Here is a 19180-nt window from a genome sequence, read left to right as displayed (position 1 = left end):
ACAGTCAACGATTATATTGGTAAGCCTGAACTAAAATATTGTTTTGTAGTTACTCACTATAGCCGTGATTGTTATAACCAAGTTCAACTGTATATTATTAAATAATAATAGAGGAACGGGACTATCTCTGTTTCACTTATTCTTACTGCAATCTCATTTTGACCCTTACTAACCAGTGAGGGGGGGGGGAGCAGACTTAGTTAAATAAAATTTGGTAAAAAAATTCAATAAAAACTAGATATTCATTCAGAAAAGAGTACATTACATACTCTGAACAGATTTATTCTTATAATGTACAAATATATAATAAAAACAGACATGAGTCCATCAATTATTTATATAATGCCGATTTTGTTTGCAACGTCCAGCGCGTCATAGTCCCTTGCTAACCTCACGTAGGCCTTCTTCTTGCCATCAGGTCTGAAACAACATAACACAAGGCAGATTAGAAATGGAACATGTACATGAAAAGATTCGGTATTACTCTTTGAGAGTAATTCAGAATTAATTATGATTTTCTTTTCACCATTTGTCAAAGAGATTCCCATAAGGTTGTCATCATTATATTGCATGTTTGGTTTGATCATGAGAAGACCAAATGATTGAAACACAATCATAAAACAAGAAGTGATATCAGTTTTTACCTGATGAGGGTGTTAACCTTAGCGACATTGATGTCGTAAAGTTTCTTCACTGCCTGCCGGATGTGGTGCTTGTTGGAGCGGGTGTGCACGATGAACACAAGGGTGTTGTTGTCCTCAATCTTCTTCATAGCGGCCTCAGTCGTCAGGGGGTACTTGATGATGTTGTAGGCATCCATACTGCAATAGACAATGTTGTAGAAAACATAAATACACAGAAGTATCCAGTGTTTTCATGTGAATACCGTACAACTACGTCAACCGTTTGGAGCCAGTCAGACTATGGCTTCCCCATTTGGAGTATGATGTGAGGCTGGAGGTATAGGGAGGGCAAGGCAATGGGAAGTGGAGTACTCGGTTTTTCAGATCTGGTTACCAAACACGGCTAAAGTAATTTCAAGCAACATTTCAATTGTGAATGGTGATCTTTAACCAGGGCGATACTGAGAGTATCTACCACTCTGGAACGTGCTGCAAATATACTACCTAGGTATATTATTTTTAATGAATTAATTGTTAAATATTAATTTATTTGCAAACGCCAGGAGTCAAACCTGCAATCTCCGGATCCGTAGTCGAGAGCCTTACCCTTAGACTACGGAAGCGGTGCTGAAAAATAGTAAACTTAAGCTGACTTTTTTCACGAGTGCAAATAAAATTGCCACTGTGAATCTAACCCGCAAGTAATTTATTCTAAAAACTTTCCAATGTTTGTTTTAATTGTCATAGATATTATTGTGCCCTAAAATTTGATCTCCTGAGATATTAAACCAAAGGTAAAAATTAGAAAATAAGTTAGTTAAATTTAAATTAGTTTATAAGAATGTGTGACAATACTCAGATATTGTTCATCTTTTCACCATGTTTCAAAGAGATTCCCAATATAAAATTCATCATAGTGAGTCACAAAACTAAAATTAAAAAGGAAGGAAAGGAGAGGATGAAAAAAAAACAATAAATTATTTCCATTTTGTTTTAACACTATCATTGCCAACTGAAGGAATAGAAGCAGGTGACAATGTCTTCTATGAATGAGAAGGAGTATGAAGTGTTTTTTGTAAAATCCAATAAATCGAATACAGGGAAGGAAACAGATACAAATAAAAACTACTGAAACCAGGAGATGCACATGTCGGTATGCGGCATACGACATGAGAAGTGTCAGTTAACCGAGAATAGATGGTATTTACATTAAATGTCAGGCAGATCTAAGAAAAGGGCAGCTTAGAATATACTTGACATTCGGCAGAGCAGAAAGTATAAGGGTTAAGTTTAGTAAGTTAAGTATGAACACGTCCTTACCGTGTCCTCTTGGCCACAGAATTCCTCTGGTATTTAGGGTTACGGGGTGGCCTGAAGGTCTTGGGGCGACGGAAATGCACGGAGGTGCGGATCTTCCTCAGTCTGGTGCCATGTTCTCCCTTGGTGATCTGCAGGTGACAAACCACACTTGTTAGTCGAACGCATTCTAATATTATCATAGCAGAAGAAAGGGTGGAAAGCAATCAGAAGAAATATGGCTCTTTTCATTATGATTCAAAGAGATTCCCATTTCTAGTATCATCATATAAAAAAAAAAAAGTTCAGACTAACAGATTTACTAAAGCCTCAGTTTGCATTCTAAAACCAAATTATTCTAATCAACACTTTTGACTATAATATCGTCTAAATGTGGTTTGTAATAAAAAATAAATAAATAATGTTTTATTTTTAAGAAAAAATATATATACTATTATTTTTACATCATTTTTATTTCTTCATAAACATGATAAAAAACCAATTCTGATATCTTGTTATTAAATAGTCCCAAATATCACAATAAATATAATACTATAGTAATTTTATACATAAATAATTAATTTCATACCTACTACTGAGTCACAATTATGTGTAATATTGAATAATCGTTATTCTCAATAGAAATAAGGCAGCCAGCACCTTACGCAACTTTTTAAGCTCATATAAACTATCCAATTTTCATATCTATTTATTTGTGCAAGTGACCAAAAGAAACCAAACAAAATATTTTATAACATCTTAAGTCTTTACTCATCAGCAAACTGTAACCGTAAGATGTCACTGAAACCAAAAATTGTATACAAGGCTAGCGAGAGATTCACAGCGAACCAACGTCTGTACAACAGTCCTCGGGTACACTAGAGTTTGGTTGCTGTGTCTACAACGGTTTCAGCTCGCTGACGAATACGCGGCTTTATGTACTGAACAGACAGATAAGTATGTTGATGTGTAATCCATGTATAAGATGTTCTGCAGACCTACAGTGGTAGACAGGAAGTTAATAAGAACCGAATATTGAACGGTAACATTCTCTTATCGTAATTTGTAATAGCGCAATCTTCTGTGGTAAAAATGAAGGTTCCTTGAATTAATAATAATCACAGTCCCAGCATGATCGGCAACTTTTCTGAAAATTGTACGAATTGAGTTCAGTTCTGTATCCTTGTGCAAAAAAATTAATCATAAAGCATTGCAAAAAGGTATATTTTTTCACAATAATTTTCAAAATTAAAAATATAGATATTATTATGATATCAATTAAATTCTTCAAAACAGCAGACAAAATCTAAAGTCAGGAGAACACACGAATGGAAGAAGTCGGCAATGTCCTAGGAAGACATGGTATCATCAAGTGAATCAAACACTCGGCGGAGGTCTTGTCAATAGACGTAATAACAGAAAAGTGTAAGAGATGACATGGCGTGTCAGTTATTTTGCTTTATGAAAATTTCACAAAAATTCAAAACATAAAAAACACTTTAAATTAAAGAGTAAAACTGAACTACACTTGCCTTAATTTGGGCTTTCTTGGCCTTGACGATAGCAAGCTTCACTCCAGACTTGGAAACTTTGACTCCCTTGGCAGCAGCAATCTTAGCCTTAGCCTTGGCAGCGATCTTGGCCTTAGCGCCATCGAGCTTGGAAGCCTTCACCGGGGCCTTGGCAGAAGCGGGCTTCTTGGCAGCAGCCGCGGCGGGCTTTGCCTTGTCAGCACTCTTTGCCTTGTCGGCGGACTTGGGCTTGGCAGCGGCAGCTTTAGGCTTGTCAGCCGCCTTCTTGTCGGCTGCCTTGGGTGCGCTCTTGGCCTTGTCTGCAGCCTTGGGCTTATCTCCGGACTTGGGCTTATCAGCAGCCTTAGGCTTGTCAGCAGCCGCGGGTTTAGCGGCAGCAGATTTGGCAGCAGCGGGCTTAGCCGCAGCAGGCTTGGCAGCTGCAGATTTAGGTGCAGCCGCAGGTTTAGCAGCAGCCGGCTTGGCAGCGGCAGGCTTGGCAGCAGCAGGTGCTGAGGCAGGTTTAGCAGCGGCTGGTTTGGCAGCCGCTGGCTTAGCTGCGGCCGCTTTGGGCGCAGATTCTGCCTTTGGGGCTTCGGTTTTTGCCTCTGGCTTAGGCTTTTTGGCCTCAGGGGCCTTTGAGCCAGCAGCTGAAAAACAAACAATATTATTAGTATGCGAAGTTTCCACTTGTCAGAGTTTTGAGGTTATAAAAACACAAGAACAAAACGTTTAATTTTAGCGAAAAACCCAACACGTTTTTATTAAACATCGAGTAATCCGACACATCCGCTATGAATCTTTACACTAATGTTGGTTAAACATCTGGAAAATGACAATTCACCATGTGCGAACACCGCGTGGCGGCTTGGAGTTTATATTCGACACGATCACACAAAACGTCACACTATGTTGAATTTTTCAATTTACACCGAATTTAAGACGACTTCGAGGATGCGAATATAACATATACATAACATGCAATGCGCGGAACAATTGAATATTGTAAAATACCTGGCTTATCCGCGGGCTTCTTCGGTGGCATATTTAAATGAAAAGATGGTGGCCGATCATGAAACGACACGGCAGAGAAAGGAAGGCGCTATCGGCGCTCTCTGGCGGCAAAACTGGTAAACTCTGCTCATTAGCTATTGCAACCAAGTTCACGTTTGTGTTCACTTCCGTTTCCAATGACAACGAATGTTTGAAAATTTTAATTTATAATTACAAAGTTTCCAAACTAACTTTGTAGATGTTTGTTTTGATAAACGTGTATTTTTACAATCCAATAAAGGTTTTCTAATACAAAATTACTTTGAGTAATATTGTAAAATTTCTCAAGTTTCTCATAAAACAGTTTCAATATGATATTCATCATCAGTTTCTTTGTACAAACAAATGCCTGCAAAAAATGTTTGTTTGTCAAGATAAGTCGTTGACATATAACTTTGGCGATAAGAGCAAATAATCGTTTTATAATTAAACCTAGTTATGAATAATAATTATTAATGAGTTGGTGTTTGTTTTACTTAAATAATGCTGGCGACACGTTCGGCTGTTTACAAAATGGTGAGACAAGACTACAACGAACGGAAAATTCATTCTTTACCTCGTCCTTTCATTTCGGGTGCAACACCTAATAAACAGATAAACTTTTCGAGAATAGCGAGAGAATGCTCAAAATGTAGTGTAACAGCTGGTCTGAATATATCTAAAGCCATATTTGTTGGTGATGTAGCAGTTGGAAAGACATCTTTGGTAAACAGGTAATGCTTTTATTTGTTTATAAATGATTATGATTAGTATAATGTTTGAAAAGACTTATAAAATAGTTATACGTAATAAAATTCATTAAATTAGTCTGACGAAATAAATATCCATTTAACTCTATTCAATTCTGTTTATCTAGAAAGGTAACGCTTATAATATAATCAGTTAACTTTATAACTTTTTGCTTTTAATCTTTTATAATAATATTTTTCTTTTTAATGTATCATTATTTTTTAGTTATAAATATATATTTTTTTAGTTATGTATATATTATATTACTTTTCTTTTTTTTCCTTTTTTGTTTTTGTTCTTACAAAATATGTATGCGTGCATGAATACTAACTCAATTTTGACTGTCCTAAAACGGGAATTCCTCCTAGTTGGGCAGTCAAAGTATTTTTTATCTACATGTGTCATTGTATCATCACCTGTACTAAATAAATAAAATAAAATAAATAAATTGTGCTGGCCAATGCTATTCATGCGATCCTTATTATTCAAAAAATATATTTGACAATTTAGTTATATTTCTAATCGTAACTTAAAAACATTTAAAATAATTTTATTTGGGTAAGTAACATGAAACTTTTTATTTTCAGATTTTGTCACCGAGTCTTTGAAACTCACTACAAGGCAACCATAGGAGTAGATTTTGAAGTGGAGCGGTTTGACATACTTGATGTACCTTTCAATTTACAAATGTTTGTATATTTTACAGTAAATAATTTACTATACAAAAAGACACAAAATAATATAATATGTTTTCAGTTGGGATACTGCAGGACAAGAGAGATTTAAATGTATTGCACAATCATATTACAGAGGTGCAAGTGGTAAGTATATTTTATAAACTTCTTTCTTCTCCTAGAATCTACAAAATCATTATTACATACTATCTCCTTTGATTTAATTACAACCATTTTTTTAACACACTTTTCTAGAGATTTTGAAACGTTTTTCTACAATAAAGAAAAACATATAATATATTGTACTTAACTGAATTTGTCACTATAAACAATATATTTTTATTTTGTTCTCTTTAGCGATTGTGTTGGTGTTTTCACTTTGCGACCCTGCTTCACTAAAACACACCAAGGCTTGGCTTTTTGAAGCAATGAAGGCAAATATTGTAACTCCGCTTTTGTTTCTTGTTGGTACTAAACGAGATAAAATTGTGAGTATATTATATAAAATATTGGGGTTATTAATTTATGTTATTAAAATATTGGGGCGCTTTAAAATGTGTTTGTCATCAAGGGAGATGTTTTCATAATCAATCCTCTTTGACATGTGGTTTCTTATAATCATCAATGGATGCACTCAAACAGTGGTGGTTCTTCATAGGGAGACGATGGGGTTCGTCCCCACCAGATATTCCCGAAACCTACTAATGACCCTTCGGTGGCTGAGTTGACATCGCGTTTGGGTCCCACCCGGGCGTAGTGTGTTCAATTCCTCGGCTGGCTAAGTCCTCAATCAATAGCAGGAGATTTTTTCAGGTTATTCGTAACCCCGGAATGTTTGCATTTCTTTAAAAAAAAAAAGAAAAAATAGTTGAAATTGCTTGAAAATAAAGCTCCTATGGAAAAACTAATGTCCGCTCTGCACCTTCCTTGTAGTTTACAAGCATAGATGCATACATACACAATAATACATAACACACTACGGCACTGAAGCCGCTGAGCATTGGGCAACTGGCCATGCGCAGTCAGGGGACGTCATAGTACTTTTTCGCTTGAAATTCGTATTTAGTGCATTTGGATTGGTTCCCTAGGAATTCCACCCTTCCGCGCTTGCCCTCTTGTATGTGAATCTGATAGGGATTAGACTTTAAAATCCCCTCGCGAGAATTGGACAGTTTGCTAGTTTCGGGCGGGAATTGGGTATCTTCAAATTAATTCAACGATAATCTTGCAAGATGACACTATTTTTATTATTCTGTATTATAGATTTGTATATATCTAGAGAGATTTTTTAAAAATTATTCTGTGTTTAGACAGCTGATTAGGTGCATGACTTGTCTGTGAACATTTTTGTTTGAGATATTTTATATATTCTTAGGGTAGGAAGATTTCAGTACACATAAAAAAATTCGGTCCCCACAATCGAAGAAATGCGAAATTTTAAAATAATATTTATATTTTAGCCTTCCAGTAGTTACATTGCAATTGAAGCAGAAGCCATGAAAATGGCAAATGAATTGAATGCCGAGTACTGGGCTGTATCGTCCAAGACAGGGGACTGTGTCAATAATCTCTTCAATCGTATTGCTGCTTTAAGTTTTGATAAAGCTATACAGAGAGATTATGATTTGGGGAACACAGATATCAACATTGGAAATCCTATGAGTAAGTAAAAATGTCTCCTGTGCATTTATTAACATAAATTATATTTTCACTATTTTACACTGCTTTCTAGAGTGAAATTAAAAAAAAATCATCAATAGGTCAGTACTTAGTGCTTACTTACAATTTTACTAACTTATCAACCTTGACTTTTATAATACTGGCAACATTGTCATCCAAATGGCGGATATTTTAAAAGTATTTATGAAAATTATTATGATTCTCATGATCAAATTACTGTGAAAATTATTGAGCAAATTATTATGATAAAGGTATGTATCTAAAAACAATAGTTTTCTTCTCACAAAATACTCAAATTTTTTTTTTTCAGCACTAGGAAAGAGTCTCAATAAAATTGATGGAAAACAGATCAAGACGTGTTCTGTGTGCTTAAAGTGATTTTGTCATTATTTTTCTCTTTGATATTTATACAGAATTCTAGATAATTTACCTACTGAAAAATAATTCAGATAATAATTTTTAATTTTTAAGATCTTAAATTATTATAGTAATTCATTTTAATAAGTAATATATTCATATTTAAGTAAAATAAACTTACTGTTAATCATCAGTGTCAATGTACATTCTTCCTTTGCAAGGAATAAATAAGTCATTTCTATGAACAGATATTTCAAATTTAGTGCTTTCATTTTTTATTCACTAATGTAACATTTTTCTCGAATCTAACGTAACTAAAGCATTTTGCATATACTAATGAATAAAAAATATTTGTATCTTAAAGAAAAAAAATTTTTTCCATTGATTTCTAGTATATAACCAATAATATAATTACTTTATGAAAAAAAAAATTCATTCAATAACCTTCTCTTTCCTTCAGGCATGAATTAAATAAATTTTTTCTTGAGGTTGTTATTTCATGAACAGTATATCAGCCGTTTCCCGGAGTGTGGAAGTAAGTTTGGTGAGGGAGTTTTGTAAAACTACCGTTACAGTACCATAATATTAACAGTTCCAACTGCTCTTAACTGCCTGGAGCCAGTGAGTCTATGGCATCCCTAATTGGGGTATGTTGTGAGGCTGAAGGTAGTGGGGGGAAGAGATAGGGAAGAGGATGGTGGGGAAGTACCTTGCTATTCAGATCACCAAACTCGACTAAAGACCTTTCAAGCAACCCTTCAATTCTAAATGGTGGTCTTACACCAGGGCGATACTAAGAGTATATTCCACAAATATATATTATTTTTAATGAGTTCGTTGTGAATGACACAAATTAAAAAAATATAATTTTATTTTAAACGAAAAACTAATATTTACAAGATGAGGATTTTTGTGCATAGCACAAAGAATAACAAATTATTATAAGCAATAATTATTCGCCTGAAATGGCCATACAAATTTAAAAGACTTCCAAGTAAAAATGAATGCCGCCAACAGGAATTGAACCCGCACCCTTACACCCGCACTAAGCTAGGTCGGCTTATTCCCAACCTGCAAATAATTCCATATGTACTAGTATTTCATTCAACAATTATTGCTTATTACATTTTTTCACCTGTAAACCACCAGCTTTATTTTTGTAGGAAAGGCTTTGTTAGTGCTGGCGTCGGGACATATTATGTCTACATTTTTTGTTGGTGAAACATTTTGACTTGTCAACCTTATTATTTGATATGAAAAATTAATGTTTATAAGACAAAGTTTTTTATGCATAGCACAGAGGATAAAACATTATTTGAAATGGCCATACAAGTTGGAAATATCTCCAAAGTAAAAATAATCCCAATAAAATTTTCTTGTGCACGCCGGGTTTAAACCCGCGACCTCCTGATTGCTAGTTTTCTGGTTGCCTTTTTATAAGATGGAGCAATTAACTTGTCTCCGAGGTGTAAAATAAACCAGACTGAAACTCCAGAAATAGAACTGTACAGGAGACTTGAAGATCCAGAAACAGCATCAGGGTCACCAGCGAAGAAGTGCAATTGAGCTCTTTGGTGAGGGAGCTGCTGAAAAGTATAAATAATAATACGCAGCTGCATACAAAAATTGGTCATAGCAAGATATGAAGTCAGAAAGGAAGTTCAAGAAATTAAATATATATTTATTTTTTACACACAAATATACAAATTAAAATGTGTAGCAAATTAATATTATAGGAAATATCCAAAGTGTTAAATAATATTCTTAATTAAATAATTTAATTACCCAGTTAGTAGAGAAATATTATCAGGTCTAACTGGGGGGCTAGTCTATTTACTAACACTTAAAAATAATAAAGGTGCAATATAATTGCTTAAAAATGTAAGTATAGTTAAAAAAATATTGGACAATAAATGAATACTTTAGTGAAAAATCTCAGAAAATAGAAGCAGAAAATTTCTGAAAATAATAGTCTGTTGGTTTTAGAAAAAAAATTGAAATTAGTTTTATTTTAAATTTGTAAAACCTTTTCTCAGTATTTATTAAATCAGGTAAATCATTAGTTAGCTTCGGACCTAGGTATTTGTAATATTTGTAATGGTGTTGTGCAGCTGTCGTGTTACATCTAGGTATATTAAATATTTGCGTCATTATAATACAAATTCCACTGATATATAACACACTTCGCACTGATTACAGTTCGGATTCTAAGTTTTAAGATAGCATTTTTTTCAAAAAGTTTTAAAACTGGTCGGACCTCAAATTTATCGAAAAGATCACCGTTTGGAAAATCTATTTGTTTTTATGAATAACTTTAATAATCGTTTTTTGTGGTATTACTATCTGATAGAAGTTAGTCTTATACATGTTTTTTTTTGTTTTTTGGAATAACGTAATGAGTAAAACCTAAAATTGTAATATTTAGTTAATTAAGATAATATTAGCGATTCCTAAACGAAGAAACAGAAAAATCAGAAAAAGATACGGTCACATCTAGGACTCGAACCCAGGACCCTTGCTTTGCCGGGGCACAGGTCAGATAAATGCTTCTTCATGCATTGCATAGTACTGCAACACCGACTGTACCAGAGCAAAGTACATGAACCATTTTAATATTTGATAGTTTTGGGATATTTCTTTATCGTATAAATGTGTATGCGAGTTTTCTTATTCTTTTAACACAGTTATCTACATGTTTCTTAAAATTCTCATCACTTTGTATAGTGATCCCCAGATATTTGGGGTTTTCTCTACATGTTTCTTAAAATTCTCATCACTTTGTATAGTGATCCCCAGATATTTGGGGTTTTCTTCAGGAATTTACATTTATCATTACATACACCTCCAAAATATGAACGATTGTGCACCATCAGTCCAATGTTGGAGGTAGGGGTAGGGTCATTAGGGTAAGTAAGTGATGTTTTTTCTACATTAAGACTCAGTAAGTCATTATCAAATCATTCCTTCAAAGTGTTAATATCATTATTCGCAGCTAATGTCACACGGACAACTATGTTATTCCTTCGACAATGATAACTGTGTCATCCGCATTCGAGATGACACTTTCACTAAGAGGGAGACTGAACATATTATTGAAATAATATACACGGAATAGTATAGACCTGACTTTGTGGAATTCCTTACACGGAAGACGTAGGTTCACTCAATATCTGTGAGTTAATAACATAATATTATGGATCATTCTACCAGGTTCTGTCTTTCTTCACTCATTTAATCCAGGTGTCCACAAGATGCCCTCCGTTCTCCTGAAAATGTTACCATATCAGGTGGCGACTGGTGACATGTCTCCCATCTCCCATGGTTGCACCATTGTGCATAATAGAGACAGGGTTCACTTGAGGCAATAATTGATAATAAGAGTACAAGTTGGTGGGTGTTCAAGGTCAGAGATACCCACTTTTTTAAGTGATAGTTTACTTGTCGCTAAGCTTTTATTCAATGAGAAGAAGAAACCCCCCGAAGATTGATATTTCTAGTAAACTCGACTCATAACAGGTACAAAATTTTAATGGACTGGAATGGTAGTGATGTGAGGACCGCTAATGTAAATATTAAATTCCACAATTTAGAAACTATAATTAAAATAGTTAGGTATTTAAAGTAGGTACCTAGTGATTATTATTTTTTTTTTGCATTAGGTAATTCACCCTAAAGAGAGTGCTTTGTATTATTCTTTTTAATGCTGTGTATATACTTGCGAGCCGAGTCTCGAATTATGGGAAAGGAACGCAGCAAACGCAAGCGGAATTTCGCTCCAATTGGTTTTGTTTCTTTCCTTTCTCATAATTCGAGGCTCATCCTGCGTTTCGGCTCTCAAATGTATTTAGGTGATGATCAGGTTTTGGTTTTAATTAGTCACAAGTAATGATGCCAAACCGCGAAAATGTCAGCCAGTGATGATAATATGGCCGAATCCATGGGGGGGGGGGTGGGGTGTGGCTAGAGATTTCGTGAGAGACGAATAATTCCCCACAATATCCACAATGAAATCCATGGGTGCGGGTGGTTTGCGAATTTCAGATGAGAATAATTCCCCACATCTATTGAAAATCTGTGGGGGAGGGCGTAGCTAGGAAATTTCTGAGGGGTATGATTTCCCCAACCATGGGGGGGGGGTAGCTAGTGAATTTCAGAAAAAAACATTGGCCGAAATTCGGAAACTTACGTGCATATTCACTGAATTAAAAAAAATTTGGTGGATTTTTCAAAAATTCCGTAGATTTTGAAAAATGTCGGTACATTTTCAAAAATATCGTTAGAATTTGGGTTGATTTTCACAAATTAGGGAGGTATGTCATCGCTAGTCACAAGACCTCAGTCCAGTGATACCATACTGCGAAAATCGGTATAATTTTTTTTATCCCAGAATTGAAAAACTTTGGTACATTTTCTGTGAATATTAATTGGATTCAGCAGAGTTTCTAAAATTTTGGCAGATTTTTCAAAATGGTGGCATATTTTCTACGAATATGGGCAGGGCTCTATGAGCGCGCAATTGGAGCGGTCCGCTCCGGCGCGCCGAATTGTTAAGGCGCCAAGCGCTAATAATGCCTAAAAGTTCTAACACAACTCCCTTGAGATTTTTTTTCACAAAACAGGCGCTGCACAAAAATTCAACTCATCCGAATATTATTGATTACGGTGATCACCTACCTAGGCATCTACTAGTTCTGACAAGGGGCGTCAAAATTTTATTCGTGCCAGCCGCCGTTTATCTCATGGCCGGCACTGAATATGGGTAGATTTTTGCTGAAAACGGTAGAACTACCGAAATTTCGGTAGGTATGGCATCGCTGCCTCAGTAGTCAGATATTTACTCCATTTCTATAAATTAATAACACCTAACAAAAATTATTATTAGTAGGTGACACCGATTCTGCCCAATGAGATAATTTATTATATCTTTTTTTGTTTTTTATTCTAGATAAAAGAAAATTACATTTTCTTTTATTTTACTAGAAATTACTAATATATTACATAACGATATTATTCATTTTCATTGTTTTGTTGATTGATCATAAAAGTGAATAATTATTTTTTAAATGTACCTACACTTTTTTCATTTTTAATTTTGTCTGGGAGGCAATTGATTGCTTGCCATGATTAGTATGTATGGTGTTAAAATGAATTTTATGTACTTTCACTGGTGGGAAATGTTTTTCGCCAGAAAGGGACGATAATGAATGTAAAATTTTGAAATAATTGTTTTTCCCAATAAATTATTTTTTCTTAGAATACGAGTAGCATGCGCAGAGCCGCAGAATAGCAACACAGACACGTTTTTGACATTTATTTGACAGTTGACAGAGAGTGGTATATTTATGGTTGACAGGAGATATTGAAAACGCAAAATTCACTACAATCAACGACAACCAACTCTCTAGTACAAAGTATAGAACGTACGAATAACTTATCATTAATTTTTATAATTATGTATGACGTGTATATTTAATTATCATTATTTGACACATCCATAAATAATGCTATTCGAATACATTTTACACACGTATATTGTGACCCGAACACCATGACCTGCGAGGATTCATTTGATTCCATTCCATACATTATTACGTTTAGATTATGTGCCGCGCGGCGGCGCTGGTGTTCTCACGTAGGCAAACTTCACATTTATTCACATTCCAGATTTTGAGTTCGGCTGTTCGAGCGGGTCTAGAAGTAGTTTTCAAGCGTTTCGCGACCGGGGGACAAAAAAGTGAATCCATTTGCCCGTTGTTTCAATTTCCGTAAATTATGCGTTGACCTGTGATATGTATTGTGATTCTGCGAAATAGTGGTTTTTAATTTTATGAAGCACTTCACCAGCGTTGAATATTTAATCCATTATTCAAAGTTTCCAACTTTGGAAACAGAACACTTGTGGAGTGAGTGATAACTTCGTCAAATAAAAGCTGCTTGGAGAATTTAGCGAATTTGCTTTCTGAAAAGTCTGTAAGGTAATAATTTATCAATTTATTATTTAATTTATGGGTACAAAACTCTTCGTGTATCCCTTAGCGATTTTACCAGAAAAGTTTGTCACATAGATTAATAAAATAATCCCGGGTATGCGACTGCCTTACTATTTTTGCAATTTTGTTTTGTAACTTTTTGTTACCGTGGCATTGAAATACATACCGATCTCATTTTGACCAATTCCTCCAAGTACGTACCTACCTGAATCGAATTTGATCAACGAAAATAAAAGTTCCAAGTTAAAATTTTACTCTCAAATTATTAACAGCGATAGTACCTACTCTATTATAACGAGACTGAACAATTAATGTAGACGCATGATATTTCTTTCCCTTGAAACATTATTTATTTTCTCAGTGATAATAATTTTAATAATTTATCTTGCCGCCTATTATGATTATTTTCCACGCCGCGCCGATGTTATTTATTAACTAGGTAGTCTAGCTAGAATCTAAGTACAATTTGTATAATATATTTCGTAGTATTTAGTACCACCAAGTATCACCCACTAACTAAGATAACGAGGATTACCTGCGAATTTCTTATATTGTGTATTTATATGTATTACCTACTAGTTACATAATTACCCAATTCTATACCGATAACATTGTAACATGATCATATATATAATAATAATGATTGAAATACGATTAATGAGAATTGTTATTGTCGAACGGAATGCTACTAATTGAGGTTGTCATTATTTACAACATTATTTTATTGATAATAATTCAAGTAAATATTTTTTGTACACATGGAACCAAAATTCATACCCATCGAATTTAAATTGATGGTGAACGTACCCTTGATGATAAATTTATACTATGCATATTCTAAATATAAAAACTTCGAATGAGTTCAAACGATCCCAATTAACCCCATTACATTTTTTGTTGTCAGTGATGAAAATGTACCACCTCTTATTTTGTTTCGCAATTTTTTTCTTTTCATTTCGTTGATATATTAAAATTTTGACACCATTAATAAAAAAAAGTGGGTGTGTCAAGCCTACGCAAGACAGAAGTGAAACTTCTAGTTTCAGCTGATGCTTGGCGTGGCGCAGTTCGCTGGTGTCTGAGAGAGAGGAAAGAAGAAAAGAGAGAGAACGTTCGTGAGCGGCTCCCCCACCTCAACAAGGTTTCACTTCAAAAATGCCACAGCCGAGAATCGAACCTCGCTTAACTGATTGAAAGCCAACCACGCTGAGCACCAACTGTAAGCAAAGCCGCATAAATTGATTATATTATGTAGGTTCTGAAAATATGAGAGCTTGTTATGTTTTATAATGTTACCTACATCACACCCAAAATATAATATATTTTTAAAAATAATGTACAATGTACAGAAATAGAATCCCACACAAGATCGCGTAGTGCGCTCTAGCGAACGGATATTTTATCAGAGGGAGATAGTTTTAATTTTTTTTTCTGTAAATTATTACATATTATCAAAATAAATAAATTAATTAAATAAATGTAATACAATTATCATAATATACGGATTAGATAATAATTTTAATCCAACACAATAACGCAAAGCGCGCTCTAGCGGAGTAATGTTTTATCACAGTGAGATAAGTGTTTTTATTATTTTGCAATATTATTTTCTTTTAAAAAATGTTCTGACCTACTAAAAAATAAGATATTGAATGAAAAAGGCGTTAAAAACAAAAAAATAATGTGCGATGGCCGAGAATCGAACTCGGATCAACTGCTTGGAAGGCAACTTTGCTGACCATTACACCACCAACGCCAGTTGTCGGGATGAGCTAAGAAGCATTTATATGTTACTTCAAAACTTTGAGATAGTTTTAATTTTTGAAGTGAAACTTCTTTAGCCGCGTAATGAATTTTCGGGGACGTAGTAAAACCGAGTCAGGATCGAAACGAAAATGCGAGTACCCCCACCACCGATTAAAGTTCATTTGATCTAGTCAAAGTTTTGAAGTAACATATAAATGCTTCTTAGCTCATCTCGACAACTGGCGTTGGTGGTGTAATGGACAGCATAGTTGCCTTCCAAGCAGTTGATCCGAGTTCGATTCTCGGCCATCGCACATTATTTTTTTGTTTTTAACGCCTTTTTCATTCAATATCTTATTTTTTAGTAGGTCAGAACATTTTTTAAAAGAAAATAATATTGCAAAATAATAAAAACACTTATCTCACTGTGATAAAACATTACTCCGCTAGAGCGCGCTTTGCGTTATTGTGTTGGATTAAAATTATTATCTAATCCGTATATTATGATAATTGTATTACATTTATTTAATTAATTTATTTATTTTGATAATATGTAATAATTTACAGAAAAAAAAATTAAAACTATCTCAAAGTTTTGAAGTAACATATAAATGCTTCTTAGCTCATCCCGACAACTGGCGTTGGTGGTGTAATGGTCAGCAAAGTTGCCTTCCAAGCAGTTGATCCGAGTTCGATTCTCGGCCATCGCACATTATTTTTTTGTTTTTAACGCCTTTTTCATTCAATATCTTATTTTTTAGTAGGTCAGAACATTTTTTAAAAGAAAATAATATTGCAAAATAATAAAAACACTTATCTCACTGTGATAAAACATTACTCCGCTAGAGCGCGCTTTGCGTTATTGTGTTGGATTAAAATTATTATCTAATCCGTATATTATGATAATTGTATTACATTTATTTAATTAATTTATTTATTTTGATAATATGTAATAATTTACAGAAAAAAAAATTAAAACTATCTCAAAGTTTTGAAGTAACATATAAATGCTTCTTAGCTCATCCCGACAACTGGCGTTGGTGGTGTAATGGTCAGCAAAGTTGCCTTCCAAGCAGTTGATCCGAGTTCGATTCTCGGCCATCGCACATTATTTTTTTGTTTTTAACGCCTTTTTCATTCAATATCTTATTTTTTAGTAGGTCAGAACATTTTTTAAAAGAAAATAATATTGCAAAATAATAAAAACACTTATCTCACTGTGATAAAACATTACTCCGCTAGAGCGCGCTTTGCGTTATTGTGTTGGATTAAAATTATTATCTAATCCGTATATTATGATAATTGTATTACATTTATTTAATTAATTTATTTATTTTGATAATATGTAATAATTTACAGAAAAAAAAATTAAAACTATCTCCCTCTGATAAAATATCCGTTCGCTAGAGCGCACTACGCGATCTTGTGTGGGATTCTATTTCTGTACATTGTACATTATTTTTAAAAATATATTATATTTTGGGTGTGATGTAGGTAACATTATAAAACATAACAAGCTCTCATATTTTCAGAACCTACATAATATAATCAATTTATGCGGCTTTGCTTACAGTTGGTGCTCAGCGTGGTTGGCTTTCAATCAGTTAAGCGAGGTTCGATTCTCGGCTGTGGCATTTTTGAAGTGAAACCTTGTTGAGGTGGGGGAGCCGCTCACGAACGTTCTCTCTCTTTTCTTCTTTCCTCTCTCTCAGACACCAGCGAACTGCGCCACGCCAAGCATCAGCTGAAACTAGAAGTTTCACTTCTGTCTTGCGTAGGCTTGACACACCCACTTTTTTTTTTCTGTAAATTATTACATATTATCAAAATAAATAAATTAATTAAATAAATGTAATACAATTATCATAATATACGGATTAGATAATAATTTTAATCCAACACAATAACGCAAAGCGCGCTCTAGCGGAGTAATGTTTTATCACAGTGAGATAAGTGTTTTTATTATTTTGCAATATTATTTTCTTTTAAAAAATGTTCTGACCTACTAAAAAATAAGATATTGAATGAAAAAGGCGTTAAAAACAAAAAAATAATGTGCGATGGCCGAGAATCGAACTCGGATCAACTGCTTGGAAGGCAACTTTGCTGACCATTACACCACCAACGCCAGTTGTCGGGATGAGCTAAGAAGCATTTATATGTTACTTCAAAACTTTGAGATAGTTTTAATTTTTTTTTCTGTAAATTATTACATATTATCAAAATAAATAAATTAATTAAATAAATGTAATACAATTATCATAATATACGGATTAGATAATAATTTTAATCCAACACAATAACGCAAAGCGCGCTCTAGCGGAGTAATGTTTTATCACAGTGAGATAAGTGTTTTTATTATTTTGCAATATTATTTTCTTTTAAAAAATGTTCTGACCTACTAAAAAATAAGATATTGAATGAAAAAGGCGTTAAAAACAAAAAAATAATGTGCGATGGCCGAGAATCGAACTCGGATCAACTGCTTGGAAGGCAACTATGCTGTCCATTACACCACCAACGCCAGTTGTCGAGATGAGCTAAGAAGCATTTATATGTTACTTCAAAACTTTGACTAGATCAAATGAACTTTAATCGGTGGTGGGGGTACTCGCATTTTCGTTTCGATCCTGACTCGGTTTTACTACGTCCCCGAAAATTCATTACGCGGCTAAAGAAGTTTCACTTCAAAAATTGTTCCACTGTTTACACAATCATGTACTATGTATTTCAGTCTAGTCTGTAGTACTGGCCGCTTGGGCACTTTCAAAGAAACTCTATTTTAAATGCTTTAAAATAAAAGTTTTACAATGTGAGTACCTACCTATTTGATTCCTAGATACGAGTATCGTGTATCCTGCTACCTAAACCACTTTCTGTTTCTACAGTTTTCCATTTTTTAAGGCTTAGGCCCCGTAGTAAGCGTTCGAAGATGGTTTGAAAGGGAGATATGTAAATACGAAAGTTAGAGGGAGCGCGCTCATATTAAAAAAAATGATGAAAATATTTAATAAAACACGACTCGTTTGAAATAGAGCGATCTCTCGATACATGCTTAAGTTGCATTTAAAGATACATTGTGAATTTTTTCAGGCCTTTAACATATTCAATATCGGAACAAAACGTGTTTTCAGTAATTTTCCGCGCTTACTTTGAGATTTTTTTCTATCGAGAGAATTTCATATAATTAACGTTTCGGCTTAACAAATGTATAGATATTATCTTAAAAAATAACATTTTTTAACTTAAAAACTTTAGAAATTGGGAATGCGGGGGCTAACAATCGCTCGGTTAGAAACCGCAAAAATAAAACTCATAATTTCAAATATAGGGGCACACACGTGCGACTAAATTGGTAACTTTGGTCCGCGCGATTAATCGCGCGAATAGAAATTGTGGTGGAGTCCTAGCCTGGTTGGTTGCGAGTGTTTTTTTTAAAGAAGTCAAATACCGATTTATAATTATTTTTTTAAATTTTGAGGCTAGGTACCGCTATCTTTGCCGTATATTGCAAATTCCGG

General features: G+C 34.1%; 3 protein-coding genes across 4 annotated transcripts in view; 2 read left to right on the top strand and 1 right to left on the bottom strand.

Annotated features, from left to right (window-relative positions):
• Window positions 1-241: 241 nt before the first annotated feature.
• Window positions 242-4587, bottom strand: RpL23A (ribosomal protein L23A). The gene is made up of 5 exons (XM_089634880.1): window positions 4445-4587; window positions 3452-4080; window positions 1944-2071; window positions 645-821; window positions 242-420 (listed from the first exon to the last, which is right to left on the bottom strand). Exons 1-5 carry the CDS (start codon window positions 4473-4475, stop codon window positions 336-338), a joined length of 1050 nt encoding a protein of 349 aa, XP_089491006.1. The 5' UTR covers window positions 4476-4587; the 3' UTR covers window positions 242-335.
• Window positions 4588-4829: 242 nt separating this feature from the next.
• RabX5 (RAS oncogene family member RabX5) lies at window positions 4830-8238 on the top strand. Its single transcript, XM_089634439.1, has 6 exons — window positions 4830-5196; window positions 5800-5901; window positions 5969-6033; window positions 6244-6374; window positions 7347-7548; window positions 7877-8238. Exons 1-6 carry the CDS (start codon window positions 4967-4969, stop codon window positions 7942-7944), a joined length of 798 nt encoding a protein of 265 aa, XP_089490565.1. The 5' UTR covers window positions 4830-4966; the 3' UTR covers window positions 7945-8238.
• A 5281-nt stretch (window positions 8239-13519) lies between these two features.
• Window positions 13520-19180, top strand: part of Cpr (Cytochrome P450 reductase) — an 89276-nt gene continuing 83615 nt past the window's right edge. The window contains exon 1 of one of the 2 annotated variants that reach the window (XM_089634878.1): window positions 13520-13893. The gene's annotated coding sequence lies outside the window, so the exon portion shown is untranslated. Of the gene's footprint in view, window positions 13899-19180 lie in introns of both variants that reach the window. The other variant, XM_089634877.1, reaches the window with a different exon arrangement.

Source organism: Hesperophylax consimilis, chromosome 8 (assembly GCF_061612785.1).
Source record: "Hesperophylax consimilis isolate HC1 chromosome 8, BYU_Hcon_1.0, whole genome shotgun sequence".
Taxonomy (NCBI): domain Eukaryota; kingdom Metazoa; phylum Arthropoda; class Insecta; order Trichoptera; family Limnephilidae; genus Hesperophylax; species Hesperophylax consimilis.
The sequence above is the reverse complement of the archived record's forward strand: the minus strand, read 5'-3'. Positions and strand labels throughout refer to the sequence as shown.

Excerpts from the sequence above, each read along its gene's own strand:
- RabX5 (XM_089634439.1), top strand. The coding sequence starts at position 4,967 with ATGCTGGCGACACGTTCGGCTGTTTACAAAATGGTGAGACAAGACTAC. Across the intron at positions 5,902-5,968 it reads GTACCTTTCAATTTACAAAT|TTGGGATACTGCAGGACAAG; the intron begins GTTTGTATATTT and ends ATATGTTTTCAG. Across the intron at positions 6,375-7,346 it reads GTACTAAACGAGATAAAATT|CCTTCCAGTAGTTACATTGC; the intron begins GTGAGTATATTA and ends TTTATATTTTAG.
- RpL23A (XM_089634880.1), bottom strand. The coding sequence starts at position 4,475 with ATGCCACCGAAGAAGCCCGCGGATAAGCCAG. Across the intron at positions 4,081-4,444 it reads GAAGCCCGCGGATAAGCCAG|CTGCTGGCTCAAAGGCCCCT; the intron begins GTATTTTACAAT and ends TTTGTTTTTCAG. Across the intron at positions 822-1,943 it reads TCTGTGGCCAAGAGGACACG|TATGGATGCCTACAACATCA; the intron begins GTAAGGACGTGT and ends TGTCTATTGCAG.